The sequence below is a fragment of the Porcisia hertigi genome, chromosome 11, assembly GCF_017918235.1.
Source record: "Porcisia hertigi strain C119 chromosome 11, whole genome shotgun sequence".
Lineage (NCBI taxonomy): Eukaryota > Euglenozoa > Kinetoplastea > Trypanosomatida > Trypanosomatidae > Porcisia > Porcisia hertigi.
In genome coordinates this window covers 30,805-58,793 of record NC_090570.1, presented here as the reverse complement: position 1 = coordinate 58,793, position 27,989 = coordinate 30,805, and the positions used below count along the sequence as shown (strand labels likewise).

The following is a 27,989-nucleotide window of genomic DNA, read 5'->3' as shown; positions in this document are numbered from 1 at the left end:
AGGAAGAGAGAGCTATGGGGGGGGAGAAAACGAGCCCCCCACGCCCGCACGTCGGGAGCTGTGGATTGTCTACAATGTTGCGCGGATGCCATTCTCCACGTGGCCCCTTTACGCTTGCTCAGTCGCAGTAGTTTCTGTGGGGAACTTGAGCATCTCCATTCCCATCATGAAGGGGCGCAGCACCTCAGGGATCTCGATGCCTTCATCAGTCTGGTAGTTTTCGCAGATGCAGCACATCGTCCGAGTGACAGCGCAGAGAGTGCCATTCAGCATGTGGCAGTACTCTTTCGTGTTGTTCGCCGCAGTACCCTTCGTGTTCGGGCCAAAGCGGCAGTTCACCCCGCGAGCCTGGTAGTCCGTGCAGTTTGAACACGAGACCAACTCGCGAAACGCACCAGAGCCTGGGAACCAGGCCTCTAAATCGTACTTCATGGCAGCGGCATTGTTGAGGGCTCCAGAGCAGATGTTGATGACGCGGTAAGGCAGACCAAGGCTCTCGTTGAAGTCCTGCGAGGTCTTGATCATCTCCTCCAGCATCTTCCACGACTGCTCTTCGCGAGGGGAGCACACGACAAATTGCTCAAGTTTGTCGAACTGGTGAACACGAAAGATACCAAGCGTGTCCCGGCCGTGCGCGCCGGCCTCCTTGCGAAAACATGACGAGACACCCGCGTACTTGATCGGTTGCTTTATCTCTGTGAACCATTTGTTGGTGTGGTAGGCAGCGATGGGTGCCTCGCTTGTCGCAATGAGATACTTTTCATCTCCGTCACCAGACACCTTGTAGAGAGACTCATCGAAGTCAGAAAGCTGCGCCACTGCACCCATGTACTCCTTGTTGAGGAAAAAGGGTGGGTAGAATGGCTCGTAGCCGCGAGAGATGAGGAAGTTGAGTGCATAGGAGATGAGGGCGAACTGCAGCTGCACAAGGCCGCCGCGCAGAACAAAGGCACGGGCGCCCGCCATCCCGGTCACCGTCTTCGAGGTGTCCAGAAGACCCAGACGTTCCATGCAGTCGACATGCGTCAACTTCGTGCGGCGTGTCACGTCACCGTATGTGCGCACAACCACATTCCCTGTGTCCTCGTCGTTCGAGACCGGTACTGATTCGTGTAAAATATTACCAACACTCATCACCATGCGGTCCCGCTCCGCCTCCTGCTCCGCGGCCACCTTTGCAAGTCGCTCCACCTGCGTCGTCAGTGACTTGGAGAGCTCCTTCAGCTGGAGAATGCACAGCTTTTCTAGCTTCTCCGCGCTCAATGTGCCTTCCTGAGCAGCGCTCATGACATCCACTGGCACCTCAGAGACGTCACCGTCCGCCTCCTTAGCCTTTTTCTTCGCACCGACAGCCTTGCTGCACGTGTTGATCATCTTCTTGCTGGCTTCAGTTAGAAACTGTGTGCGGCGCCATCGCTGGTCAATTTCGATGATCTCATCAACGATCTCGGGCTTGGCGTAGCGGCGGCGTTCTGACTCGCGCACCACATTCGCCGTCTCGGGATCTCGGAAGAGCTGAATGTCGAGGCCCATGATGCAAGTAAAAATAGCACCAAGTAGTATGCCAGACAGCCCGTGGGTACCTTTGTGTATCGTTATCTGGAAAAAGAAAAAGTTGCAAGTGTTGGCGGCAAGGATCTGGTGAGGGGTGTGATTATCGGCGCGGCAGCACGTGGCCAGTGCCCATGCGCGTCGGGCCGAGAGAGGCAGCAGTAGCAAAGGGAAAGAACGATCAGATTACAGTAATGCAGTACATTGATCGAGACAGAGCAGAAACTTCGATAGGACATTCCTTCCTCTATATGCACCCACCGTGACCCCCCCCTCAAAAAAAAAAAAGCGTGGAGCCTCCACGTGCACACACCTTTGCACTTCTTCCGTGAAGGTGTCCTCAAGACATTGTCGAAAACGGCGCATGGGGGAGTCTTCGTGAGTCTCACTTCAAACGCTGCCTGTAGGCGGCCCGCACTCGGTGGGGGGGAGGGGAGGGGGATGAGCCAATGGGTGTGTGTCTCTCATTGTCGAGTGCCAAGAGGAAAAAGTGAGGGTTTGACTGTACATACACAAAATTGCAGTCGGCAAAAATCCGACAAAGTCTAAGGATACATCATTGGTTGCTGCATAGGTACCCAGACACACGTACCTTCCCGCTATTGGAGCCACCAGCGCATGAAGGGGCAAACAAGCAAACAGGGGATGCGGAGGTCGAATATATAACGACGTGAGTGATTGTGCTCACGGAGCGAAAAGATTGTGCTGAAGGTTGACCAGCAACGTATGCGCGTCGGTGAACCCGCGATGACGTGCGATCTCGACAATGGTCATTACTGTCTCCACAAACTCGACGAAAGACTGCTCCGTTCTCACATCCTCGTCAAGTTGCTCCACCTGCCTGTTCTTCACTTTGGAAGCAGTCACCATCTCCTCTGCCAAGGAGATCTTTTCAGAGCCGGTCTTTTCGCCCGGTGCGCTATCACGTCCCAACCCCGTGTCCCTCCCCTTCAGCCATGCAAGCCTCTCCATTACACGTGCTGGACGAATCTGGTACTCCGCAAGGGTCCTCTCCATGGCTGTCAAACAAGAACGCAACACCACACCGTATCGATCCCCATCTTTTACACTCTGGAGCTCGGCGTAACACCGCTTCAGCAGACTGAGGTGACTCTGCACAATGTCTTTGTGTTGCATAGAGTTGGGTAGGAAAATGGTAGCCACTGCGCGTGACGATGCCTCAGAGTCACGGATTAGCGGAGCCTCTAGCAGAGCACTTACCTTTGCCTTCATTGTCGTGCGTGTTGGCCCACCGTGTACCGTCACTGCAATACGGATCAGCCACTCGCAGAACTGACGGTAGTTGAGAGTGCCCTCCGCCTCGTTCACGGCCGCCAGGGTTGCCGCTAGAGTGGTCGCCGCCTTTGAGCCGCTCCAAGTCGCAGCCTCCACGCGCAGCACCTCGGCCACTGCGCGCAAGGCGGCACCAATCGAGAAATGCGAGCCTAGTATGTTCCAGTCGTAAAGAAGGCAAAGACACTGTGTCAGCGTCACACGGCCAGGCAATCGGTTCTGCCACCAGTCGCTTCGCATTGTGGGCAAGGGCACGTGCCCGCCTCGACTGTAGTCCTTGAAAAGAGTTTTCAGTGTTGTGTTGTAACGTAGCAGCAGGAGGCGCATCGTCCCCTGAAGTTCTTCTTCGGTCTCAAGCAGATTACCCAAGCCGCGAGATGACACGGAGGGCACAACGGAAGGTGATGATTCATCACTGTTCAGTACCACCTCTGTCGCTTCCGAGTCTTGCTTCGACGCTGTATTCGTCGCTTGCACCTCTCCAACAGCAGAGGTGAAGTGACCTGGCCCGCTACGGACTCCAGCAGCCCACCCACCATCGTAGCAGCTGCCGTCTGCGTAGTAGAAAATTCCGTTGCCGTGGCGCTGCCCGTAGCGGTACCCACCAACATACACGTTCAGAAGCGCTTCGCCAGGCGCGGCGTACTTGGACGGCACCACGAGCGGACTGGGGGATGACTCAAGAGGGCAATCCTTTGGCATGGCGACATACGTGGACACACCGCTTCCGTCCGGAAACCCCGCCTTCCACTCCCCCTTGTACAGCTCGCGATAAAAGCAGCCGCTCCGGTGTACCCAACCCATCACACCGTGCCCGCACAGTGTGCCGTCACGCCACGAACCTTCATATATGTCGCCACTACTGTACCGCATGCAGCCATTGCCGTGGCGTGCATTGCGCTGCCACTCCCCCTCGTAGATGCTCCCGTCAGGGTATGTTTGGGTGCCCTGTCCATGTCGCACTCCATGATACCAGCCGCCGGTGTACTTTGACCGTCCGGCATCGGAGACTAGGGTACCGTGACCGTGACGAACACTGTCGCAGAGTTCTCCTGTGTACACATCCCCGTTGGGCCACTCCAAGGAGCCGCTCCCCGTCACAGTTCCGTGGTGAAATGATCCAATAACTTTTCGCCCGTCGTTCCACTGCTGAACACCGTGGCCAGCGGCCTCACATTCGTGCAGCAAACCAGTGAATTCATATCCCATCCGAGAGTGCAGTGTACCAAGACCCTCCAGTACAGGGTACGAGGCAGCACCCTCCTGCTGCTTCTCGCCCACGTAGCTGTCAACAGCAGTTATCGTGCGCAGAGGACCCAAGTCTCTGGGCCTACAGTCCTTGAGCTCATTGTACGTCTCCTCATCCCCGAGAGCCGTTGTCATTTGCTTTCCCTAGGCTTACCACCCAAAGCAAGCCACTTCTTTTACGACGCGCTAGCCAATCGAGAGCAGCACGCACCAGTGACCCTCGTGCTCTAAAGCAGCTTTTTTTTCACTCCGTCTTCAAAGTACAACTCAATCGGGTGTTTGCGTGACCGTTTAGATTTTGTTTTTGCCCCACGTGTCCTTAATCACTCAGACAAGTGTTCAGTGAGTGGTGTGTGTGTGTGTGTGTGTGTGTGTGGAACGTGGGGAGAGGAGTTGCTCGCCCACTGATGACGGCCAGCGATGGGTCAAAGAGAAAAAAAAAGAGGGAGGGAGGGAGGGGAGAAGCAGACGTGAGTTCCCCAGGCGTAGCGTCTGCAAGGAAATGAGAGAGAGACATGCGTGCTGTCGATTTTCGACTAGTTGCTGACAGCCGGACAAAACCCTCGCTATGTGAGAGGTTACTGCATTCACAACAGTCACGAAAAACAACAAAACAATTGGCAGCCATTTGAAGTACCCCATTGCGACGTACGTGTGTGTGTGTGTGGGGGGGGGGGAGGTAAGAGGAATAGAGGCGTTTCAGGAAAAAAAATGTCACGTCCCTCCAAATTCCCTTTCTCGCTGGCACAGTCACAAAGGCAACTGTTTTAGTGGCATCGATGCTTGCACGGGTTTAGAAAAGTTACTCGTAGTCGTTAAGCACTCCACTCAGTACCACTCATGAGTGAAGAATCGAACCGGTGCGCTGTGTCCCTCGACGTTCACCACAACGAACACGTGTTCAGGCAACACGCCAGACGCTGGTCAGTGCAACGGCTTACTTAATCTTCTTCGGCCTACATTGCTGTTTCAAAAGATTGCGAATAAACTCCAGATCCTCTGTCTCTTCTTTGAATTGGTCTTGCTGCTTTACTTGGTGAATCTTTCGATTGAGCTTCTTGCGCGCAATCTTGCTTTGCTGTCTTGTCAACATAAGATTCAACTTTAGACTAGTAACACCCAGCATATCACGCTGATTAGATCCGTCGAGCATCTTCACTGCATGCAGCGCCATTGCCTTGTTGCGAAACGTGAGTACTGCAAATTGTGACTTGTTGAGCAAATTACCTTTCTGCGCTGTGCGAATCTCGACCTTGGGCTCGTACGCCTCAAACACGGTTCGAACGGCATTCAGTTCCGTGCCGGGTTCAACAAAGCAATGGAGGCGATAGTTGGTGTTCTTTTTCTTGGCCGACTTCCTCGTTTCTTTCTTCGCCGTATCACTGTGCGTGCTCGCGACGCTTCCGACATCGCTTCCGATTTCTGAGAGGGCGTCTGGGTCGACGTCGTCATTATTATTGACCGGTGTACAGTCCTTCTTTTGCGCGGCCCCGCGTCGTTTAGGAAAGCGCGCATCTCCCTGGACCTCACTGCCCCAAATTGCAGCGAGCTCCAGCTGCTTTTCCTTTTGTAGATCTCGTTTTCCCATGGGAGGCTATCTCACCACACGGTGAAGAAATATATATGAGCGGGGTGTTGTATAGGTTGCGTATGTTGGATGGGAGGGAAGAGCGAGATGGAGGTGCAGCACTGCCTGCATCACGGCGTTAACAGTGCAGCTGCTGAAGGAAGACTCGAGTAAGTCGAAAAAAAGAGGAGAGGAAGCGGTACAAGTAGGAAAAGGGGGACAGGTGTAATGCAGGGCATCTCGTAAAGCCCACCGGCTCATAATCACGAATTTCTCAGAAAGTAGCTGTGCAAGGGGGGTGAGAGAGATTCTTATATGCAGTATGCACCGCACAGAGAACGCGGTAGAGAAGACGAATGTGAGCTCATACACTTCCATAAACTATTAGACGTGTTATGCATTCGTCATCTCGTGTGTTCGCATACGGGTGAGCCCGGGTCTGTATGTTCGCCCGGACGGCCCAGGCCCTTCTGTGGCAACTAAAAAAAATGTTTGTCCGTATTGAGACAACACCGTCAATAGAAGCCCAGCATCAATCCCTATTTTTTTCGAATAATAACGTGACCACATCACCCTAGAGTTTGAGCTGAACGCCACACGCCGTCTCGCGCCTGTCCACAGACCCACGGCGTCACGCCAAGAAATGGTACACACGCGCCGCAGCAATGGCGGGCCCAGTCATTTCCGCACGGTCTCGCCGCCCCCAACGAAAAACTACGCGGATTCGCTGCGCAGGTTCCTCACCAGTGGGCACGGAGGGTTGCGTGGGACGCGCTCGGATCAAAGCGAATGCTCGTCCAATCATCTGGGTGATACAGTCGTGTTCAGTGCTGCAGGTCGCGCCGAAGCGGCGCCACCCGGGAGCTCACCGCGGACACCAGCAGCGCTCCATCGCACTGACCTCCCCTGCGTCATAGGGTGCTTGGCCCTGTCACCCTCAGAAGCGGTTGGGCGCCGAGAGGGGGAAAGGTGAAGTGGAGGCGAGGGGGCAGTTGAGTTTGTCCACAGTGCGGGCACAGAACGCCCTATACACCCTCGCTGCGGTGTCCACTGCCAGCGAAGAGAAAGAGCCAAGAGCAGACCTTCTCGCAAGGCACAAGGTAAGAAAGGTTGAGGGGTCAGGTCAGGGGGTGGTGGAGTGGGAGGCACCTGTACCAATCCCCCAAAGCGCGAGATGCCGCTGAGCCAGAACCAGCACACAAGATTCTTATGTTGTTGCGTTTTCCGTAACCCTCTTTTTTTCCATGTGATGGGCGGCGTGATCGGCGCGTATGAGGGTTCTCAGTTGCATCGAAGTAATTTATCTCCACAATCTCAAACACGGTCAGTGAAACTGGGGGCATCGAGGATTCGCACTTATCACATCTTCTTTTTGTTTGTTGTTGAATTGCAAGACGGTACAAATGGCTGGGATCATTTTGGGGCGCAGGTCGTCTCCTGCGCAGAGATAATGATGTACTATATTGCGCAGGTATTCAATGCTTACTTGCACTTGCTCATTAGCCTTGTACCCGCCCAACTCCTTAATATACTGAGCTATGACAGCATTGTTGTGCGCATTTTGTCGCTTCAGCTCGTCGTTTTCCTTGACAAGCTGATCCAGCTTTGTTTTGTTCGTGAGGGGGGCGCACTGGATATCTCTGCTACCCACTAATAAGGCCGCCTCTCGCTCAGATAAGCCGCCTGCTGCCAGAAGCAGCGCTGACTGCACTGCACTTGAACTTGAGGTGTTTGAGGGAGCACCGGCATCGGTGCTTGTGGGCTCAGATGGTAGCGTTCGATCTAGTTGAATTGCTTCACGCTGCCTCTGAAGCTCTTTTCGGAGAAGGTTGCATCGCGTCTTCAGATCGATGGTCTCTTGCTCTAATTCAGGAACACGCTCTGCCTGGTTCGACTTACGCTCCAACTCCTCTTCGAGATTCCGCGTATGCACTTCGGCGGTTTCACAACGAGCTTGCAATAAGGTCTCCGACTCCTTCAGGCGCAACACATCAGCCTCCAGGGCATCCACCCTCGTAGCGGCATCCTTCGCTGAAGCTGCGCAAGCGTTCAGATGCGCAGTGAAGTGCTCTGTCAACACTTCAATCCCCATCCAGCTGCCATCCATCCCCACCTTTGGGGAGAAACTCTCCAGCGACGCTTGTCCTGCCTTGAGAGCATCAATCAATGTTGCAGCCCAAGTCGCCGCCGATCCACAATCACCAGAGCTGCACTCACCTAAACACAGCATCAGGACTGCTTTGGAAACTTTCAAGACTTCTTCCTGCCATTCTTGCAATTCCTTACTTAACATCTTGATCTCCTCGCTGTCCTTTAGCTTTGCGCTCTTGACCTTTTCCTTCCAAATCACAAGACTCCCTTCTAGTTGCTGCAACTGTGTTGACCTCGTCTGCAATTCCTCCCTCAAAGAAGTGACATCGTTGGCGAGCTGCTGCGCCTCCTGCACGGCGTCGTCACGCTGCTGCTGCGCTGCCGCCTGCTGCTGGCGAAGCTGCTCCAGGTCGCCGGCGAGCTGCTGCGCTTGCTGCACGGCGTCGTCACGCTGCTGCTGCGCTGCCGCCAGCTCCATGCGGAGTGCGTCCATGGTCTGCGCCTGCTCCTCCGTGCCGGCCGCCTGCTGCTGGCGAAGCTGCTCCAGGTCGCCAGCGAGCTGCTGCGCTTGCTGCACGGCGTCGTCACGCTGCTGCTGCGCTGCCGCCAGCTCCATGCGGAGTGCGTCCATGGTCTGCGCCTGCTCCTCCGTGCCGGCCGCCTGCTGCTGGCGAATCTGCTCCAGGTCTCCGGCGAGCTGCTGCGCTTGCTGCACGGCGTCGTCACGCTGCTGCTGCGCTGCCGCCAGCTCCATGCGGAGTGCGTCCATGGTCTGCGCCTGCTCCTCCGTGCCGGCCGCCTGCTGCTGGCGAAGCTGCTCCAGGTCGCCAGCGAGCTGCTGCGCCTCCTGCACGGCGTCGTCACGCTGCTGCTGCGCTGCCGCCAGCTCCATGCGGAGTGCGTCCATGGTCTGCGCCTGCTCCTCCGTGCCGGCCGCCTGCTGCTGGCGAAGCTGCTCCAGGTCGCCGGCGAGCTGCTGCGCCTCCTGCACGGCGTCGTCACGTTGCTGCTGCGCTGCCGCCAGCTCCATGCGGAGTGCGTCCATGGTCTGCGCCTGCTCCTCCGTGCCGGCCGCCTGCTGCTGGCGAAGCTGCTCCAGGTCTCCGGCGAGCTGCTGCGCCTCCTGCACGGCGTCGTCACGCTGCTGCTGCGCTGCCGCCAGCTCCATGCGGAGTGCGTCCATGGTCTGCGCCTGCTCCTCCGTGCCGGCCGCCTGCTGCTGGCGAAGCTGCTCCAGGTCGCCAGCGAGCTGCTGCGCCTCCTGCACGGCGTCGTCACGCTGCTGCTGCGCTGCCGCCAGCTCCATGCGGAGTGCGTCCATGGTCTGCGCCTGCTCCTCCGTGCCGGCCGCCTGCTGCTGGCGAAGCTGCTCCAGGTCGCCGGCGAGCTGCTGCGCCTCCTGCACGGCGTCGTCACGCTGCTGCTGCGCTGCCGCCAGCTCCATGCGGAGTGCGTCCATGGTCTGCGCCTGCTCCTCCGTGCCGGCCGCCTGCTGCTGGCGAAGCTGCTCCAGGTCTCGGGCGAGCTGCTGCGCCTCCTGCACGGCGTCGTCACGTTGCTGCTGCGCTGCCGCCAGCTCCATGCGGAGTGCGTCCATGGTCTGCGCCTGCTCCTCCGTGCCGGCCGCCTGCTGCTGGCGAAGCTGCTCCAGGTCTCCGGCGAGCTGCTGCGCCTCCTGCACGGCGTCGTCACGCTGCTGCTGCGCTGCCGCCTGCTGCTGGCGAAGCTGCTCCAGGTCGCCAGCGAGCTGCTGCGCTTGCTGCACGGCGTCGTCACGTTGCTGCTGCGCTGCCGCCAGCTCCATGCGGAGTGCGTCCATGGTCTGCGCCTGCTCCTCCGTGCCGGCCGCCTGCTGCTGGCGAAGCTGCTCCAGGTCGCCAGCGAGCTGCTGCGCTTGCTGCACGGCGTCGTCACGCTGCTGCTGCGCTGCCGCCAGCTCCATGCGGAGTGCGTCCATGGTCTGCGCCTGCTCCTCCGTGCCGGCCGCCTGCTGCTGGCGAAGCTGCTCCAGGTCGCCAGCGAGCTGCTGCGCCTCCTGCACGGCGTCGTCACGCTGCTGCTGCGCTGCCGCCAGCTCCATGCGGAGTGCGTCCATGGTCTGCGCCTGCTCCTCCGTGCCGGCCGCCTGCTGCTGGCGAAGCTGCTCCAGGTCGCCAGCGAGCTGCTGCGCCTCCTGCACGGCGTCGTCACGTTGCTGCTGCGCTGCCGCCAGCTCCATGCGGAGTGCGTCCATGGTCTGCGCCTGCTCCTCCGTGCCGGCCGCCTGCTGCTGGCGAAGCTGCTCCAGGTCGCCGGCGAGCTGCTGCGCCTCCTGCACGGCGTCGTCACGCTGCTGCTGCGCTGCCGCCAGCTCCATGCGGAGTGCGTCCATGGTCTGCCCCTGCTCCTCCGTGCCGGCCGCCTGCTGCTGGCGAAGCTGCTCCAGGTCGCCGGCGAGCTGCTGCGCCTCCTGCACGGCGTCGTCACGCTGCTGCTGCGCTGCCGCCAGCTCCATGCGGAGTGCGTCCATGGTCTGCGCCTGCTCCTCCGTGCCGGCCGCCTGCTGCTGGCGAAGCTGCTCCAGGTCGCCAGCGAGCTGCTGCGCCTCCTGCACGGCGTCGTCACGCTGCTGCTGCGCTGCAGCCAGCTCCATGCGGAGTGCGTCCATGGTCTGCGCCTGCTCCTCCGTGCCGGCTGCCTGCTGCTGGCGAATCTGCTCCAGGTCTCCGGCGAGCTGCTGCACTGGTTTCTCCTCGGCAAGTGTGGGGCGTGTGCTGTGGGGAGATATCTTGCTGCCCACGGGTTGCGCGTTCAATGAGTCCTGTTGGTAAGCTGAGTGCTCGCATGAGGGTTGCACGGTGGTGTCCTGGTCCTGAACGAGGAGAGTTGCGGGAGAGAGTTGCATGACTGACTCCGACGATAAGATATTTGTGTGCTGTGCTGGAGTACAGCCTGTTGGCTGTTGTAACTGGAGCTGTTTTCTGAGGTGATCACACTCGTTTTGCAGGTTTTGTATAGTCTGCATGTCCTGCATCTTGATTTGCTTCACTTTCTCCTTCCATATACGCAGCTTGTCCTCAAATTGGCTGTGGGTCAGGCGCTCATCTTCGAGTCGTATCTGGAGCTGGTGAAGTTGCTCCTCGGGTGTGAGTGGAGTAGCATTCGAGCAACACTCTGGGCTGGTCGCTGGTAGGGCGGCGCTCGTGCCCTGTTGATCGACAACAGGGGCCTCATCCGCGCTACAATGGGGGTGTTTCATGTCAGGAGATGACTCACGTGACCTTCCCAATGCAGATTGGAGCTGGTTGATGGTTTCATTATCCATTGCCTTTGCTTGCACAACCTTTGCTTTCCACGCTTCTTGCTTTTGTTGAAGTGTCGCAAGGGATTCTTGCAGGGTGCGCAACTTCTCACTGAGCAATTCGTTTTGTCGAGCAGAAGAGGCCAAGTCTTCTTGAAGGGTACTGATGATTTTTGTCTTTTGAAGGGAATGATTCTCCAGCAATGAAATCTCGTTCTGTTGCTCTTGGAGTCGAGCTTTTAAATGATCTGCCTCCGGCAGAGATGCCAGCTGACAGCGCAATTGGTCCAGCTCTTTTTCGTGGTGAACTGCAAGGGCTTCCATCTCCTCTGCAAAGTGTTTCTGACCCTCCAGATACACTTTTTTGACTGCCTCCAATTCCTGCATTAGTTCGATATTTTCAGTTTCCTTGGTGTTCAGCATGGCCTGCACTGCTGACACCTCCTTCCTAGTTGCATCCATCTCTTCGGTGTGTTTCACCGTGATGTCGCGAAGTGCTACTTCAAGAGCTGCGAGTAGTTCCGGAGACAATTCACCACCGGTAGCATCAGCGGCCGCTTGGTAGGCAGCCAGCTCTGATTCCAGCTGAGCGATGCGTGCACGATCAGACTCTGTCAGTGCTTTTACTTTTTGCTTCCAAGTGTTTGTTTTGGTGAACAGCGCAGAATACTTTTTCTTCTCCTCTTCCAACTGTATCTCCAATGCGGACGCTACTTCGCCCATCGTCTTTACCTTTTGCTGCAGCATTTCCACCTCCTCCTTTGCCTGGGCAGCCTCAGAAGAGCTCTTCTTGAAAAATCGATCCATATTGCCCCGGGCGTACAGGAGTTTCGGTGGTTAGCTGCCCTCAATGGAGGCAGAGGGTTCGACAACAGTTGCGGACTAGCAACCTCTGTAGATTCAAAATATATATATAGAGAGAGAGACTAGAGACACGGGAGCAGAAGGCAGATTCCGTCAGAGAACATCACAAACAACCCACCATAACGTCTCTGAGAAAGACGCTGACCACCTCAAGACTTCAGATGGGCAAATTTCCTGAGCTCTTGGTCGAGTGATAAGGCGTGTGGTTGCAGCTGAGATGAGCCTCTGCTGAATTACGCTCACGGAGTGAAGAGTTCGTCCTGACGCCACTGTTCAGGCTACGTGAAGGAAAAACAACAACAACACCCACACTTGAGCGAAGCACGTGCTGCTGACAGCAAATATACTTTTCACATCTGTGCTTGCCAGATGGGGGAACGCGCAAAGGGATAAGAACGAGCAGTTCAGTTGTGAAGCACAGACTACTTGGCACGGCGCCTACACATTTGTTGTTCTGGAGAACGGTAAGGCTGTCATTTGTCGGATCTTTCTTTACACAACGTTGTACCTTTTCGGACTGCCGCAGGGAGCCGCTGCACACTATCTACACATTCCATAATTCGTGTGCGTTCCTCTTCTGTCATTTGCCCGTAGAAATTTGTGAGCCTCGTCACCAACTTTCCTTTGCTTCATCCCGTATCGTTTTAGCATCGATAGGCTACTCGCCTCACTACACGCGCACTTAGAAAAAAATCATAACGTGACCACATCACCCTAGAGTTTGAGCTGAACGCCACACGCCGTCTCGCGCCTGTCCACAGACCCACGGCGTCACGCCAAGAAATGGTACACACGCGCCGCAGCAATGGCGGGCCCAGTCATTTCCGTACGGTCTCGCCGCCCCCAACGAAAAACTACGCGGATTCGCTGCGCAGGTCACCTCAGCGCTGCTCCCCAGGAGTGCCAGCTGTCACCTGGTGCTCCCCTCGGGGCGGCTGAGGTTCCTCACCAGTGGGCACGGAGGGTTGCGTGGGACGCGCTCGGATCAAAGCGAATGCTCGTCCAATCATCTGGGTGATACAGTCGTGTTCAGTGCTGCAGGTCGCGCCGAAGCGGCGCCACCCGGGAGCTCACCGCGGACACCAGCAGCGCTCCATCGCACTGACCTCCCCTGCGTCATAGGGTGCTTGGCCCTGTCACCCTCAGAAGCGGTTGGGCGCCGAGAGGGGGAAAGGTGAAGTGGAGGCGAGGGGGCAGTTGAGTTTGTCCACAGTGCGGGCACAGAACGCCCTATACACCCTCGCTGCGGTGTCCACTGCCAGCGAGGAGAAAGAGCCAAGAGCAGACCTTCTTTTCCCCGCGAGAGGGAAAAAGAACGATAGGGGACAAATGTTTAGCTGGTGAAGAAGTAGAGGGAGGCTGACGGTGCAGTTAGAAGCAGATAAAAACAGAAAGTTAGCAGTTGTTCACACCCCAACGAAGAAAGGAGGGGAGAAAAACAAATTCGCTTTCCTCCTCGACAAGAGCACTTGCCAAAATGTAGAGCCATGTGGCGTTATTCATGGGACAGCCGCTCATTTTTCGCTGTTCAGAAAAAGAAAAACCAAAACAGCAATACCCTATGTGTAAGTGATGTAGAGGGGGAAAACATGTAGAGCGAGGAGGAGAGAACCAAACCGATGTGTCGAATCCGCTCTTCACTCACTGACGTTAAAACAAAGAGGACCTTTTTTTGGGGGGGGCGGGGGCGGGGGGGGGGGGGGACTATTTGCTTTTATTGGGGGGCTTCTGATTCTTGCCGGATACCTTGAATCGTCTGTAGTTCACAAAAAAAACAATCTTTCCCTCCATTAAGGAGTAAACGGGCACCACGCTTGATGTCGCAGCGTTTGCCTTTATCCACTGGGCCAGCGTGGGCTCTGCAAGCGTATCAAGTGATAAGTCTGTGGTAGACTCGTTGAACTGATCAAGGCACTCCTGGATGCGCTTGACGTTGGCATTCACCACCACCACTGTTGATGGCGGCGGTGTCATCATTGTGGAGAACAGTTCTACAATCTTGTCGGCAGTGCGGCTGTCACTCTTTCCCGATAGGAACTGGACGCCGATGTTGGCGCTGCTTATGGACTTCTCCTTGACTGAGAGGCTTCGGACAACCTGTCGCAGGTCGCCAAGTGCGATGTCGCCACCGTGCGCATTCGATTTGCTCTGCTGACTCATGGAAGACGCTACAATTCTTTTCCCATCCACCAGTAGCCACCTAATATGTTTCACCTTCAGAGCCCGCGCCAGGGCGTGGGCATCAGTGTCAGCGCGGATGCAAGCTCTGATGTTTCCCTTCCACAACTGAACCGCTGCCTCCAGGACATGAGGTAGTTGCGTGAGCGAGTACAAATCATGTCGTTTCGCGGCCACACCGTCTAACAGAAGGTTATCGCGCCACGATATGTGCACGTGCTTGCCGACGTGGAGGAGGTTCTGCACGTCCACCACTACTGAGAACGCGGAGATGTCAGGATTGACAACGGCACAGTTCGCTATGAAGTTGTCCAGTAAACACCCAAACGCCAAAGGGACCGCCCCTGACGTAGAGCGACACTCGAACATAATACCCTTCTCAAGAGCTTTCCGAGCAACGAGCAACTCGCTAGGCTGCAGTGCTGGATCGATGACTAGAGTGAGGTGCGTACTCATGTGCTTCGAAAATGTGTTAATAACGTCGAGAACTGTCAGTGTGTACTTTTTGATATACTCGTCGCGTTCGTCACACAGCGGCAGTCCGGCAGCACAGAAGGTCTCGGTGATGCTTGAAATGAGGTGCCCTACTTGGTCTGCTGTATGAATTTCACTACGCATATTGCACAGCGCGGGTGGTGGTGGTCGCGACCCGACCTCGGAAGGAAATACTGTCTTGAGCCAGTGGACGTGCGACACAATTACCTCGATGGGTTCTGTCATTTTCATAAACGCGAACAGGTGGAACAGTGACAGCAAGGGATCCAGCACGCACTCATTGAGTAAGCCATGGCGGGGCAGCGGTGTTGTGAAGACGACGTAGGATCGAGCGCGGTGGTAAAATTGATAAAAAGAACCAATCGATCCATTCTCCTGCATGCCCAGGAACGAGGCTGTTGCGAAGTATGGAAGAGTAGAGTAGGCGAAACTGCGACCACTGCTGTTCACCACACAGTCCACACTCATCTCAGCAAGCTTGGGATTCATTGCAACCGTTTGTTCAAAGAGCGCCACGGGAACAGCGCTGTGAAGCATACCTATCACCTGCACCGCTTGCACAACATCCGTGCACTGAGACGAGCCTAAAAATCGGGTGTCGTCGCGTGATGCGGCAGACGGCTTGCGGAACTCAGATCCGCTTCGCAGGATCCTCTGGATGATGCGCCCAGCTATCCTCTCGCCGTACTTGTCCACTGTGTCCAGCGCGCTCGTGAGATCAGCCGGGTCACCTGGAAGCTCAGCCGTGCTCAGGACAGCCTCGCAGGTTGTGCGACGACGTGGATCAGGCTCAGTTAGGTTCTCAATTATTTCGGCCATCGTCGGATTCCACTGCGCAAACCACACAGGCAGTTTGCCAGTGCGCCAGACTTCGTCCATAATAGTAAACCGATCGCGAAAGCCCTTTCCGGCAATGACAAGCCACATTTCAAACGCGATCATCCCTATGCTGAACTCATCGACCTTGAAATCGTACTCAAGGCCGCTCTTCTGCTCTGGCGCACAGTACAGCACTGAGCCACAATTGCCAGTGGGGTAGTTTGCAGAAAGCATATCCCCCGGCGTGCTCGCCTCATCTGCTTCTAGGACGCTTGTGATACGCTTTAAGCCACTCATCACGCGTGCAAGGCCAAAGTCTGCGACGCGAATGGTCCCAGCTTCACCACTGTCGTGATTTGAATCCACCTCAAACAGCACGTTGTCAGGCTTCAAATCTCGATGAACAATGCGCTCACGATGAGTGTGGGCTATCACTGAGAGGAGCTGGCGGAGAATGGACAGGGCAACTTTTTCTCCGTTGGCAGAAGAAAAAATGCCACCAGAACCGCTGGAGTCGCTCTCATCAATCAAATGGCGAAGTGAGCGGGCAGAGCACAATTCCATTTGAATATAAAGTGTCTGGAGGTTGATAGGTGGCTGCCTCGCCCCCGACTTGCGAATTTCAGTATCGCTTGATGCAGCATCACTATCGGTGCACGATTGATCGGAATCGTCACCATCTTCGCTTGCGTCCGGGGTGGTGCTCTCCTCCTCTGATGATGATGATGAGTAGAATGAACTACTACGATCAGTGGCCGAGGCCGACGAAGCACAAACAACAGCGCGTGAGCCGTGTGATGGGGTTTTGCCGCCCTGCGTCGTGGCTCCATCTTCCTCGTCGGCATCGACAAATCCGCGCAGCTCTTCGTCGCACCCGTCCTCTACCCACGCATCGTAGTAGCGAACAATGTTTTTGTGATTGAGTGCCGCGAGGGTCTGCACCTCTCGAAGCACCTTTTCCGATTGCGCCTCGGACATTGCAATCTTCTTAATTGCGTACAGACGGCCATCTATCTTTTTTCGACAGACGTACACAGGGGCGAAACCGCCTGCCCCAAGAAGGCGCTGCTGGATAAACTCATTCTGGTAGCGACCTTCGGATCCTTGCTGAATGCGCAAGTTGTGTCCTTCATCTTCCCAAATCCACTTGGGTAGCCCCTGCTGATCTGGGGGTAGGGCCAGGACGCCCTTAATGTTAGTGGCGAATGCATGCGAAAATGAAATTCCATTCCAAGGAAAAAGACTGCGTGCCGTCTCAGGGAAAATGTTGACGCTGTCCAGCAGATATTTGACAAGCCAGTCAAAGTTGCTGGCCGCCTCCTCGTTTGACCCTGGGTTCTTCATGTGACAACACTTCTTCAGAAAGTGAAATGCAAGCATGCTAAGCCTCAACGCTTCCTTCGCTTTCAGCGGAAGAGGCGTTGGTGATGGAGACTGACCCGCACTGGGGACTTTCGGCTCACCCTGTTTCTTTTCACTCTGCTGCTGCAACACTGGATCGATGCCACTCTCCACAATGGTGGCCACCGTAGAGATGATTTGCATCATGCAAGGCATACCGATTGGAAGACATGGTTGAATACTGTTTGACACCTCCATAGCCATTTGCTTCACCTCGTTCTCTGAAAGCGATCCCTCAAATCCTGGTTTTACTCCCTGCGGAAACAAAAGACTAACGGCCGGCGCCACATACGGGTATCCAGGAACCACTCGGATTTCCACAGTTACTCGTCTGCTTGGGCGACTTTCGGATGAGAGTGGAACAAGCACGCGGTAGTGCGCCACGCTCTTTCCTGTCACGCGGACATTTTCGTAAGTGTTGACGATAATGTCGATTTCATCCTTCACCTCGTCACTTTCCCCCGTGTCGTACGCCTCCACTAGCCTGCAGGAGTGACATTCACTTTTCTTTTTGGTCATGAATTCCACTATTGTTTGGCTGTTTTGCAATTTCGGCTGATGTCGTCGCTCCTGCTGAGAAATGATAGGCACCCGTGCTGGTATGTGCGTGCGTGGGTGACACTTTCGTGTAAACAAGTGCGTTCGTAAAGGAGGGAGGGGAGAAACAGAACGGCGGCCGTGACCAGCGTCAGCGACAAAATCGCCCCTGTGATGTACCGAGCAAAGAGAATTACTGAAAAAGAAGTGAGGACATCGGAGAGCATTCAAAAGAAGCCATGCATAGTACGACTGAGAGAACATAACCCCAATGTACAGTATTGAGGGCAGCTACAGCCGAGTCAAAGGCATGTGCCACACAGCACTAATGAGCAGGACCAAATGCAGCTCTCTACGCACCCACCACGTTAGCGTCGAGCTCCCGTTTCGAGTCTCCACACAGCTTTACTCTGACGAGGTAAAAGCAGAGGGAAAAAAAATGCTGCCTTTCCATACCCGCATAAGCTGGCAGTACGAGAGCGGAGATAAGGGTGGGTGGAGGGAGTGAAGAACACATTAAAACAACAGCAGTACCAAAATAACACCGAGATTGGCTTCTAGGTACACCCTATATGGCCTCAAAGGTCCGGGACGATACCTTGCGCCAAGTTACACGCGAGTCACTGGAAGCAGTCCCTTTGATCCACGCAGCTTCGACAGTTGTTCGAGACACAGGATCTTGCACACGTAACCCAGCACGCTTCTGTCGCAACAGCTTCATATCTTGCTGTGTTTTGAGAGCGTGGCAGACGACGCACAGCGTCTGAAGGTTCTCCAGAGTCGCCTCCCCGCCACCAAATACAACCGGAACCACGTGGTCAGCATGCCAGAAATTCCCAGGGATAGGATTCGAGACGATTCTCTCACAGAGAGCGGGAAATTGAAGCAGCTGCGGATGCAGCTTCCCAATCGCAGCCAGGCGTTCTCGCCGTCCCGCTACAGCTGCCACGGATGTGCACAGTACCTCACAGTTGACATGACAGTGCGAACAAACACCCTTGTCAACACACAAAACACTTCGGCGAATCGTTCCACTAGACCGCCGGATGAAAAATGACATCCGGCATTTGCCTGAGCAGAAGAGCTCGGAATCGCCGTTGGTAGCACGGCAAATTGACCCTGGGACGAATTTCCACAGACTTTTCCCGAGCTGTGGGAGCCTTGCTGCGCAGTTCAGGCAGCCTGCTTCGTATCCGCTATTGGTGATAAGGCTAAGGGGACCAAAGTAATAGCGTGTGGGGAAGTGCGATCGGCGCACCTCCCACCACACACCCCATCCAACAAGCAGCGTCCTTGCATAGCGGTTGCAGCGACGTGGAGCATCGACTTCCGCTCCCCCGCTTCTCCATTCGAATAAAGCAGGCAGCCACACATGTGAGAGCACGAGTTGCCTCCGACTAAACGGTGAGAGACGAGTAACGCTATCTAGGAAACTGCCCAGCTGTAGCCACACTGGGTTCTGGCGCAGAAAAACGCACCGTCTCGCTTCATGCCACGTAAACGTGGTGTAAAAACCGGTCGGGTTGCTTGAGCGCACGTGGATGCGCCCGGTGTTTTTGCTCACACAAAATAGAAAAGGCTCCACCACTGGCTGCACTGAGCCTTGGACTGGCGTGTGAGAAGCATGCTTTGGCTGCAGCATTGGGTGGGTCGCGTGGGTGATTGGAGAAATCAAGAGGAGTTCCTTTGTAGATTCCTCTGCGTCATAAAAGCCCATGCACAAGTGGGAAAAGAGCTCACTGTCAAATTGTGAATGGAGACCTAGCAAGTAGTACACGAAAACTTCGTCGCGTTGCCCAGGTCGATGCAGACGATCTTCTGCCTGCCTCATCCACGCCGCGTCAGGGGGAAGCTCACAGAACACAGCACACTGCGCTGACGCTAGTGAAATACCCACGGCACACGCAGTGATTCCGATTACGGCTACCCTGGCCTCTCCGGATTGAAATGCATGAAGTAGATCTCCACGTTGCTGCGCCGGCACTCGCCCATCAATGCACACGGCATGCTTACGGTGAACACGGGCCCATTGCACAAGGGCGTCGATCAACTCGATATGGTGCGCCAGGAGCACAACTCGATCATATTTGCTGCAACAGTGCTCGACTACTTCCACAATGCCGTGCCAGTTGACCTTCCAATTATTCGCGTACCGCCTCTGATAAGACGCACCGCCGTTGCGGCGAGCGTCACTGTGACGTTCGATACGCTGGGGTATCCGCAAGACAACCCTGCGCTTGCGTGGCAGCTCCAATACATCTTCCTTGAGACGGCGCAGCATACAGCACGAGCGCAGCAGTGATGAGAGCTCTATTCTCCTTGTTAGTTCCCCAACCTGCAAGTAGGGGGAGAGGATCAACCGGCAGTACCGCATGGCAAACTCAAAGCGGGATTTCCCTAGTAGGCCGGGGCGGAGCATGTCGACCTGATTAAAAAGATTGAACGGAGTATCAGTGGCCGGTGTTCCAGAGAGCAAGAGACAGTGAGGTGTTCGTTTCCCGATAGCGATTACTACGCGAGTATACATTGCATCCGCACCGCTAGTATTTGTGTGCAGCAGATGGCTCTCGTCGCACACGAGACACTGCCAGCTGCGAGACTCCAACTGCTTCTCCAGCACCGCCGCCATGTGATAGCTCACCAGTACCACCTTTGGCTGCGCGTGGAGACCCAGGGAGTCATTAGCGCCGTGAATCAAGTGAATCTCATCGACGGGTACCTGCTCGTAGAGGTACTGCTCAATCACGTCTGCCCACATGAACTTCACTGCCGAAGGACATACAATAAGAAGTGGATAAGCCTGGAGTGCTGCCACAGTCGCTAATGCCTGCAACGTTTTGCCAACACCCATGTCATCTGCAAACAGAATCCGTCCTCCCCATCGAAGCGCCGTCCTCACACCCTCTACTTGATGAGCTTTCAAAGTCTCACGAAGGACATGAGGAACCTGGTCCACTTTGGTCTCGGGCACTGCACTGTTAAGAATGTCGGCCACAGCATTGCGCAGGCCAGGGGGCGGTGGGTTGACAAAAAATGGAAGTCCGGGGTCTTGTGCAGACTCGAGGAGCTCCTCAGTGAGCTGGTCCATTACCGCCACAGGGCCTGTCAGAACCGCCTCGCGGCGCACCAGCTGCTCGCGAAGTGCGAGCGAAAGGCTCCGCATCACCTGCGCCACACCGGTGTCATTTAAATTGACAAAGTGTGCGAAAACAAGCTCTTGTACAAAGTCAACTTCTACAACCACCACCTTCATGGAAGAGGTGAGCTCACACAATGGGGATGAAATGAAAGGGACAAAGGGCACTGTCACCGCTTGATCACGTAGGGCAGCTGAGAAGGCTGCGGCCACCTTCAGCACATCGATGCACTCTTCGCAAGCGCATGAGAAAACACAACCGAAGCGCGACAGACGGAAAATGTACGGATGCCCACATCGCAGACAGACTTTGACAGGCAATAAAGCCTCCATCTTCACGGCATTATGCTTTGCTATACGGCCTTCTCCGTGTCATTCTAGTGGAGAAAGAAAAGAGACTAAACTGAAAAGAGAGAATGGGGAAAGACATGGTTTGACCAGGGCGGCAGGCAGGAGACACACGTGATGAGCAGAAGTGTTACTGCTCAATTGCTACAGTCAGCTGCGATGAAGAACACTGAGGGTACAGAGTACGTATGGATATATTGACGTCGATTGCACTCCTTCAGCTACACGACTCAAATCACTTGTCATCAAAAACAATGATGCAGAGAGAAGACAAAGGCGCAGCCTTTGCTCTAGAGGCCGATGGCCTTTCTTTTGCTTCACTGTGTTCCCCCCCTGACCGTCAAATGGGGAGACCTCACATGCAAAAAAAAAAAACGTTTTGGATATGAGTGTTTTCAAAGAACGAAGTGCATCTGCACAGAGCTGAGAACTAACAGACGGAAGAAACTGATAGGGATGGGGACCGGGAGGTGTTGTGTGTACTAAAAGCAGCAGACAAGAGGAAGTACGTAAGCAAAAACACCGCAGTGTGTGTGTATGTGGGGGGGGGGGGAGCAAGCAAAGAAAATAATAAGGCGGCACGCCATTTCGTCCGCCTAGAGCTGGCCCTCTGTAGGGCCGAAAAGCAAATCTACAACTTGCTGCATTTCCAGGTCCTCATCTAGTTTCAGTGGGCCTTGTGCAGCAAATGTAGGGTAGTCCTGAGGAACGCGCTGCACGCTTGTTACTGTAATTTGTTTCTCTGCCACAGAGTTTGTCTTGCGCAGTTCCTCCTGGAGTTCCTCCCACGCGCGCTGGCGAACATCGCCGTGAACGGCTTCGACGGTGTTCACCTTGCCATCGCGGACATAAAGGACACGGTTGGCGTACTGTTTCATATACACATCGTGTGTGACCATCACCATCGTCAGTCCGCGCTCACGGTTTAGCCGTATAAGAATGTTCATGATAATGAGCGTATTCTTGGTGTCCAGGTCACCCGTGGGTTCATCGAGGAGCAGGATCTCCGGCTCATTGGCAAGAGCGCGGGCGATTGTCACGCGTTGCTGTTCACCACCAGAGAGCATGGATGGATAGTGATGCAGCCTGTGACCGAGACCAACCTCCTGGAGCAATTCCGTAGCACGCTTTGTGATGTCGCGGGCTGACAGTGAACCTTTGATTTTCATCGGTAGAGACACGTTCTCGATTGCGTTCATAGTAGAGATCAGATTGAACGACTGGAAGACAAACCCGATCCGCTTGCAGCGCAGCGCTGCAAGCTCTGAATCTGACGTTTGATCTGTCACACGTTTTCCAAAGAGGAACATATTCCCCTTTGTTGGCATGTCGATTGTGCCGAATACATTGAGGAGCGTGCTCTTGCCACCGCCGCTCGTGCCGTACACTACGAGAAACTCGCCGGGATTGATGTCCACATCCACACCGCGCAGAGCCGGCACGCCATCAACACCGGAAAGATATGTTTTGTGAATGTTGTCGCACGATATTATGGGCTTCATTGCCTTGAATCTTTGTAATACAAGAAGGCACTAGGGTATGCAATCTGAGAAGGAAACCTTTAACCACTGAACAGTTAGCGGGATTGCGCAAAGCAAGCTAAGCAACGAAGACGGAGGGGTGTTGAAGCATCAAAGTCATCGAAATGTGCACTTGAAGCATCTTGTTCATTCGGGAAGAACGACGGTAGGATTATATATGCCCTATGAAATGGGTCTCGCCTCGAAATCTAACCAAAGTGGATAGAGGAAGGCTTGCTGAGTTCAGGAAACCCAAGGTTCCACGGGACCAGCACCTCCGACTCTACATTTCGAATTACCGCATAACGACGGCACGCATATCCCTTTACAAAGCAATGCTTTCTCTTCCTCCTACAGTTTGTCTATTATGCCACACCAAGCAAAGTACAAAGCGTCTCGCGCCTGTCCACAGACCCACGGCGTCATGCCAAGAAATGGTACACACGCGCCGCAGCAATGGCGGGCCCAGTCATTTCCGTACGGTCTCGCCGCCCCCAACGAAAAACTACGCGGATTCGCTGCGCAGGTCACCTGGTGCTCCCCTCGGGGCGGCTCAGGTTCCTCACCAGTGGGCACGGAGGGTTGCGTGGGACGCGCTCGGATCAAAGCGAATGCTCGTCCAATCATCTGGGTGATACAGTCGTGTTCAGTGCTGCAGGTCGCGCCGAAGCGGCGCCATCCGGGAGCTCACCGCGGACACCAGCAGCGCTCCATCGCACTGACCTCCCCTGCGTCATAGGGTGCTTGGCCCTGTCACCCTCAGAAGCGGTTGGGCGCCGAGAGGGGGAAAGGTGAGGTGGAGGCGAGGGGGCAGTTGAGTTTGTCCACAGTGCGGGCACAGAACGCCCTATACACCCTCGCTTCGGTGTCCACTGCCAGCGAAGAGAAAGAGACAAGAGCAGACCTTCTCTTCCCCGCAAGAAAAAAACAAAGAATACACACATAGGAAAGGAACTTTGTCGAGGACGGTTTGGGTCACCAGAGCGTCAAAAACTGTTATGAGGCAAACAACAGCAGTAAAAAAGAAAGAAAAAAAACGCACATTGTGGGAATGTCACATCATCACACTAGACATGGTTTTTGACAGAATAGTTGGTCAACAACCAAAAGCAAACCTTCGCGAGCACCCTAGGCGACAAACATCTTTGCGTGCCTCAGTCGGCCAGGACTTTTGTATCGAGACTTCGCAGTTCAAAGCACCGAACTTTAATAGCCCTGGTGAATACTTTCAGCAAGTGCCGGAGCATTCTCGGTACCCTCGACCAGTTCATGCGGCGTACGACGGCCCATTTTCTTTCGGTTCGGTCGCGGCGGCTCCTTGATATACATGGCCTTTATACGGACCTCACGGTTGTTCTCAGCATACCGTGCAAAGTGCTCTCGGGCCTCGCGTTGATCTTCGATTTCCTCCCAGGTGAGTTCCCAGGAGTCGTGGTGCTCGATAGCGAGCAGGACGGAATGCTTGGCTGCCTTTACAATGTCATCCTTTTCCTTCGCCGTGAGGTCAGCCACTTTCTGGGCGGGATTTCCGGCCCACATCTCACCGGAAGGGATAACTGCACCAGACTGGAGGACGCTCGCGGCGCACAACATAGCACCCGACTCGATGCTGCTGCCTTTCATGACAATCGAGCTGGCTCCTACAAACGAGCACGATGCAATGTCTGCGGACTCGACGACTGCCATGGGCTCAATGGTTGTCCATTTGCCCACTGTAGTGTTTCCTGTTAGGACGGCCTTCTCCTGCACGTTGCAGCTCTCGCCAAGATAAATGCTCTCCCCCTTTTCGGCGCGGATGATGGCGTTGTAACCAATATAGTTTTTCCGTCCCACATGCACATCACCTGTCACCAAAGCGCTTGGCGCTATGAAACAGTTATCGCTGACCGTCGGTCGCTTCCCGCTCACCTTCAAGAGACGCGGTATTCGATAAAGCTCTTCCTTTGGCTGCACACCCATCATACGATCGCTGATTGTGATTACCCTTGTGGCAAGGCGCTGAAGCTTCAGTGCCCAACGATCGAGTGCTAAGCTCAGATACGTCCGCTTTTTAATTGCCCAATCGGGCAACTGCTCCGGTGCCTTCGCCACACCTGTTGGCGCGCAGCGCAGAGAGCGAGAGCGGAACATGGTTCCTAAGGGTGTATGCAAAAAGCGAACCTGCGATTGCTCCTAATCTACCTAACGGACTATACAGTCTTTTTTTTCCGTGCCCTACGACAACCCTATATCACTTTTTAAAAATCTACTCTTCGTTTGCTCTGCAGAGGGGAAGCGAGCTGTGCACCTCAAGATATCATCGCCTTACGAGCATTAAGATTCGTCAGACGTTGCGGATATGAAAAACAAGACCAGTGTGAGTAAAACAAGTTGGAGATAGTGAAGAGAAGCGAGTCAAAGAAGCCTAGTTGGTGAAAACAACTCAGTGCAGCTCGTTTCTCTCTCAATTTTTTTTTGCTGTCCCTTTTTTTTCGGCACACTAATGAAGTAAATCGCCACTCAGATCCGAAGAGAAAGCTCAGCCATTTCCAGACAAGAGAAATACTTAAGCATGCCGTGAAGGATTGTTCACCTTGCAAAATTTCCCACTGGGGGGCCACGTTCATCAGGTTCTCTTCTTGCCATCTTGCGCATCGCGTCCGATGTAAAAAAAAAAAGATAACGGTGAAGCTAGCGCATCTGCCTATTGAAAGCGATGCACCACTCCACAGCTCTGTCGATGAAGCCCAAAACTACAAACAAGCCGCCTACAATACCGCATAACTTCACCAAAAAATGTGAGACAGGCTGTCTCTCAAACACATTGTTCACCTGTATAGCGGCAGGCTCAAATCCAAAGATAACAGCAGGAACTGCACCGGAAAAGCCCACAGCAATAGACCGCCTGGTCCACTGTGCGCTGTACTCATAGGTAGACGCTTTGACGTCTCTGCTTTTCGTTCTTCTGTATGTTGTCGGAACAACCTTCACCAAGTAGCGGGTTTCCGAGTAGGTCTCTGATAACGACTTATGACCAGAAAGTGGCTCCGACACGCCATGCTCCGAGAACCGCAGCACTGACTCGTCACCAATCCGTAGTTTTCTTATTGAATGAGAGGTATCCAGTTGAAGCACATCTTTTACGGCGTACGCCGACCCTGTTCGCAGAGGACCAAAAATGACAGTGACGGGGACTTTTTTCAAGTTGAGCGAGCCGATAACGTTGCATCCTTTTGCCTCCTCATAGAGCTCATACAAGCATTGTGGGATGTACTCGATGCCTGGAGCCTCCTTCCCCAGTTCCTTGTAACGCGCCAAAACGCTCTCGCAGGTGTTGCAGCACTTCTGCTCCTCAGTGATGAGATTTTCTTTGGCTCTGTTGTCCAAGGCAGATGCAGGGCACAGACGGCACCGTTTCACATTTCCAGCTTCATTTGAATCCACTTCATTGTCAAGATCCTTCAGGCTCCCCTTGTACAGCACTTTTCCATCAAACGTCATAGGAAGCTTATGTATTGTCCCCGTAAAGTTGAACTTTGCCATCCCTGTCGCGTCGACAACGTCAATGCTTAGACGGTTGCAAGGCAGCCAGGGGAAAAGCAAATCGAAATGAACCGGCATTTTATCCGAAAGCCCTTTGTCGAGTGAGACATCCGTATCGTACGCATCTCGCCCCGTCAGGTACGCGATACCCTCCCACAACACGAGGAGTGCCACCGTAGCCACGGTCAAAACACTGAGCACCGCACCGCCACCGGTTTGCTGGCGCTGATAATCTTCCCTAGGCTTCGGGAAAAAATCCACTTGCGCGATGCGCTTTGACAGCGGTCCCCTCGCAACGGGGATTTCAGCCTCCGTTGCGAGGACTGTTCGTCGCTGTCGCATCCTGCTTACACTTTCTATTTTCAATCTAGATAAAAAAGAGAAACTGTAAAGAAGAAAAAGAATTTCAGTGGTGGGCGCGTAGGTGCTGAGTACTCCGACACTTCGTAACACACTCTCTCTATATACATATATGTGTGACCTCAAAAGCAGCCTCCAGGTCCGCTGCGGCTTTACAGGAGCGCGCCAGTTGGTGGTAGGTGAGCGCAAAAATTCACTTGGGGCGGAAGAGCAAACAAAAAGGCTTCTCCGCTCCAGTTCGTAAAAAAGTGCCGACATAGTGCTACAAATTCATCTTTGCTTTTCTCGAGCCGTTCCTGCAATGTAGTAGCGGAAAAAAACTTTAAATGCTTTCTAGAGACAGCACATGGACGCGAGTCTACATTTTCTCCCTCTTCAGAGCCTCAATAATGTCGTCTTTTTCACGGATACAGACAGATGCGTGAGCAAAAAACTGCTCCATCTCCGCTTCCATAAAGGACATCCTGTCCTCGTAGAAGGCGGTCACCTGTTGTTGACTCCTGCGAATGACCTCTACGAATTCATTTTCGTGCAACGGCGCCCCCGTTTCTAGTTCCCGTGCGGCCATTGTTTGAAGAAGACGATGCTCTTTCTCATGAGCTTCCGCTATTCGTTCTCTCAGGGTCTTCAAGGTCTCTTCGTCTTTTCTTCTTTGCCGCCGTAGAGCTTCGTTTTCTGCCTGTAAAACAACAATTTCTTTTCGGAGTCGAAAGTTCGTTGCGGCCAAATTCGCAGTCTCGCTTTTGGAGCTGCTGGGCATCTGCAATGTGCTCTCGTTTCCAACTGTTGGTTCTGTCTTGTGTCGCACAATCGGCTCGGGGGCATGCTGGGTCGCATCACCGGAACACACATGCGAAAGTTGAGCTTCCATTGCATTCAACTTTGTCATCACATGGGCGACTTCTTCGCTTTTGGCATGCAGCGCTGCACTGAGGCGTTCGCAAAGATTATCAGCGGAGGAGCTACCACCTCTAGGTGGCTTCTTTAGCACGAACTCAGGAGCGCACCCTTTGCCATTCAGCAAAGCATGGGTACCGCTGAGATCATCCTTCTCATCGTTCTGGGAGGCCGCAGAGCATCTTCGCACTCCATACTTTTCCTGCAGAACTCGGAAGAGTTCTTCTTCACGGCCTTTGAATATCTCTAAGATTTCATCTACTGACCCCAAACACGCAGGGTTACTGCGGGCATAAAACGCTATAAGTCTATCTCTGTACATTTACGGAAGTCACGGAAAAATACATCCCTGAGTTAGAACACAAGGCACGACACTAGTTGCGCAAGTCAGCCATCGGAGGAAGCAGAATCGAATGCATGTACGAGTAAAGATGGAGAGCAACACTTACTGAGATCCTCTATGAACACACCACGTCTGCAAATGTTATGCACTGAGACCGTCATCACGATTTGGTGCCTCTTTTGAAACGCAACATTTATCAAGCGCGCCATTGCTAATCCCCGAGGAGGTTGCAATGCGTGAGGATAATTTCAGCTCCGTTGTGTCTTACAAACTTCGTGGTGAAGCGCAGCGCTTGTGAAGATTAGCGCATTGTGTCCTGGTCCAAAAACGCAAAAGGCAACAGTAAATACAGCCCGTATTAAAACAAAAAAACACCATGCTCAGGATCTTATGTGCCCGACGTGAGGGCGTATGTAATCGTCGTTGCAGGCCCACTACGCTACTCATGGAATTGTTTTGAGAATCCACAGCAAGGGTTCGCAAAAGGCAGCCTTGATGCTGAGGATGAATCATGTTCGCATCACAAAGATTGGAGTTTC

At 54.4% G+C, this 27,989-nt stretch overlaps 9 protein-coding genes across 9 annotated transcripts; all 9 read right to left on the bottom strand.

Moving 5' to 3' along the window:
- Window positions 1-108: 108 nt before the first annotated feature.
- Window positions 109-1,533, bottom strand: JKF63_06962 (uncharacterized protein; the record flags this gene model as incomplete). The annotated part of the gene is made up of 1 exon (XM_067902909.1): window positions 109-1,533. The coding sequence occupies one exon, from the start codon at window positions 1,531-1,533 to the stop codon at window positions 109-111; it is 1,425 nt and encodes a 474-aa protein (XP_067758918.1).
- A 702-nt stretch (window positions 1,534-2,235) lies between these two features.
- On the bottom strand, window positions 2,236-4,227 carry JKF63_06961 (uncharacterized protein; the record flags this gene model as incomplete). The annotated part of the gene is made up of 1 exon (XM_067902908.1): window positions 2,236-4,227. The coding sequence occupies one exon, from the start codon at window positions 4,225-4,227 to the stop codon at window positions 2,236-2,238; it is 1,992 nt and encodes a 663-aa protein (XP_067758917.1).
- Window positions 4,228-5,029: 802 nt separating this feature from the next.
- JKF63_06960 (uncharacterized protein) lies at window positions 5,030-5,680 on the bottom strand (the record flags this gene model as incomplete). The annotated part of the gene is made up of 1 exon (XM_067902907.1): window positions 5,030-5,680. One exon carries the CDS (start codon window positions 5,678-5,680, stop codon window positions 5,030-5,032), a length of 651 nt encoding a protein of 216 aa, XP_067758916.1.
- Window positions 5,681-6,983: 1,303 nt separating this feature from the next.
- JKF63_06959 (uncharacterized protein) lies at window positions 6,984-11,837 on the bottom strand (the record flags this gene model as incomplete). Its single annotated transcript, XM_067902906.1, has 1 exon — window positions 6,984-11,837. One exon carries the CDS (start codon window positions 11,835-11,837, stop codon window positions 6,984-6,986), a length of 4,854 nt encoding a protein of 1,617 aa, XP_067758915.1.
- A 1,761-nt stretch (window positions 11,838-13,598) lies between these two features.
- JKF63_06958 (uncharacterized protein) lies at window positions 13,599-17,306 on the bottom strand (the record flags this gene model as incomplete). The annotated part of the gene is made up of 1 exon (XM_067902905.1): window positions 13,599-17,306. One exon carries the CDS (start codon window positions 17,304-17,306, stop codon window positions 13,599-13,601), a length of 3,708 nt encoding a protein of 1,235 aa, XP_067758914.1.
- A 586-nt stretch (window positions 17,307-17,892) lies between these two features.
- On the bottom strand, window positions 17,893-20,793 carry JKF63_06957 (uncharacterized protein; the record flags this gene model as incomplete). Its single annotated transcript, XM_067902904.1, has 1 exon — window positions 17,893-20,793. One exon carries the CDS (start codon window positions 20,791-20,793, stop codon window positions 17,893-17,895), a length of 2,901 nt encoding a protein of 966 aa, XP_067758913.1.
- A 611-nt stretch (window positions 20,794-21,404) lies between these two features.
- Window positions 21,405-22,310, bottom strand: JKF63_06956 (uncharacterized protein; the record flags this gene model as incomplete). The annotated part of the gene is made up of 1 exon (XM_067902903.1): window positions 21,405-22,310. One exon carries the CDS (start codon window positions 22,308-22,310, stop codon window positions 21,405-21,407), a length of 906 nt encoding a protein of 301 aa, XP_067758912.1.
- Window positions 22,311-23,534: 1,224 nt separating this feature from the next.
- JKF63_06955 (uncharacterized protein) lies at window positions 23,535-24,458 on the bottom strand (the record flags this gene model as incomplete). Its single annotated transcript, XM_067902902.1, has 1 exon — window positions 23,535-24,458. One exon carries the CDS (start codon window positions 24,456-24,458, stop codon window positions 23,535-23,537), a length of 924 nt encoding a protein of 307 aa, XP_067758911.1.
- Window positions 24,459-24,998: 540 nt separating this feature from the next.
- JKF63_06954 (uncharacterized protein) lies at window positions 24,999-26,778 on the bottom strand (the record flags this gene model as incomplete). Its single annotated transcript, XM_067902901.1, has 2 exons — window positions 24,999-26,173; window positions 26,589-26,778. The coding sequence occupies 2 exons, from the start codon at window positions 26,776-26,778 to the stop codon at window positions 24,999-25,001; spliced, it is 1,365 nt and encodes a 454-aa protein (XP_067758910.1).
- Between the last annotated feature and the right edge of the window lie 1,211 nt (window positions 26,779-27,989).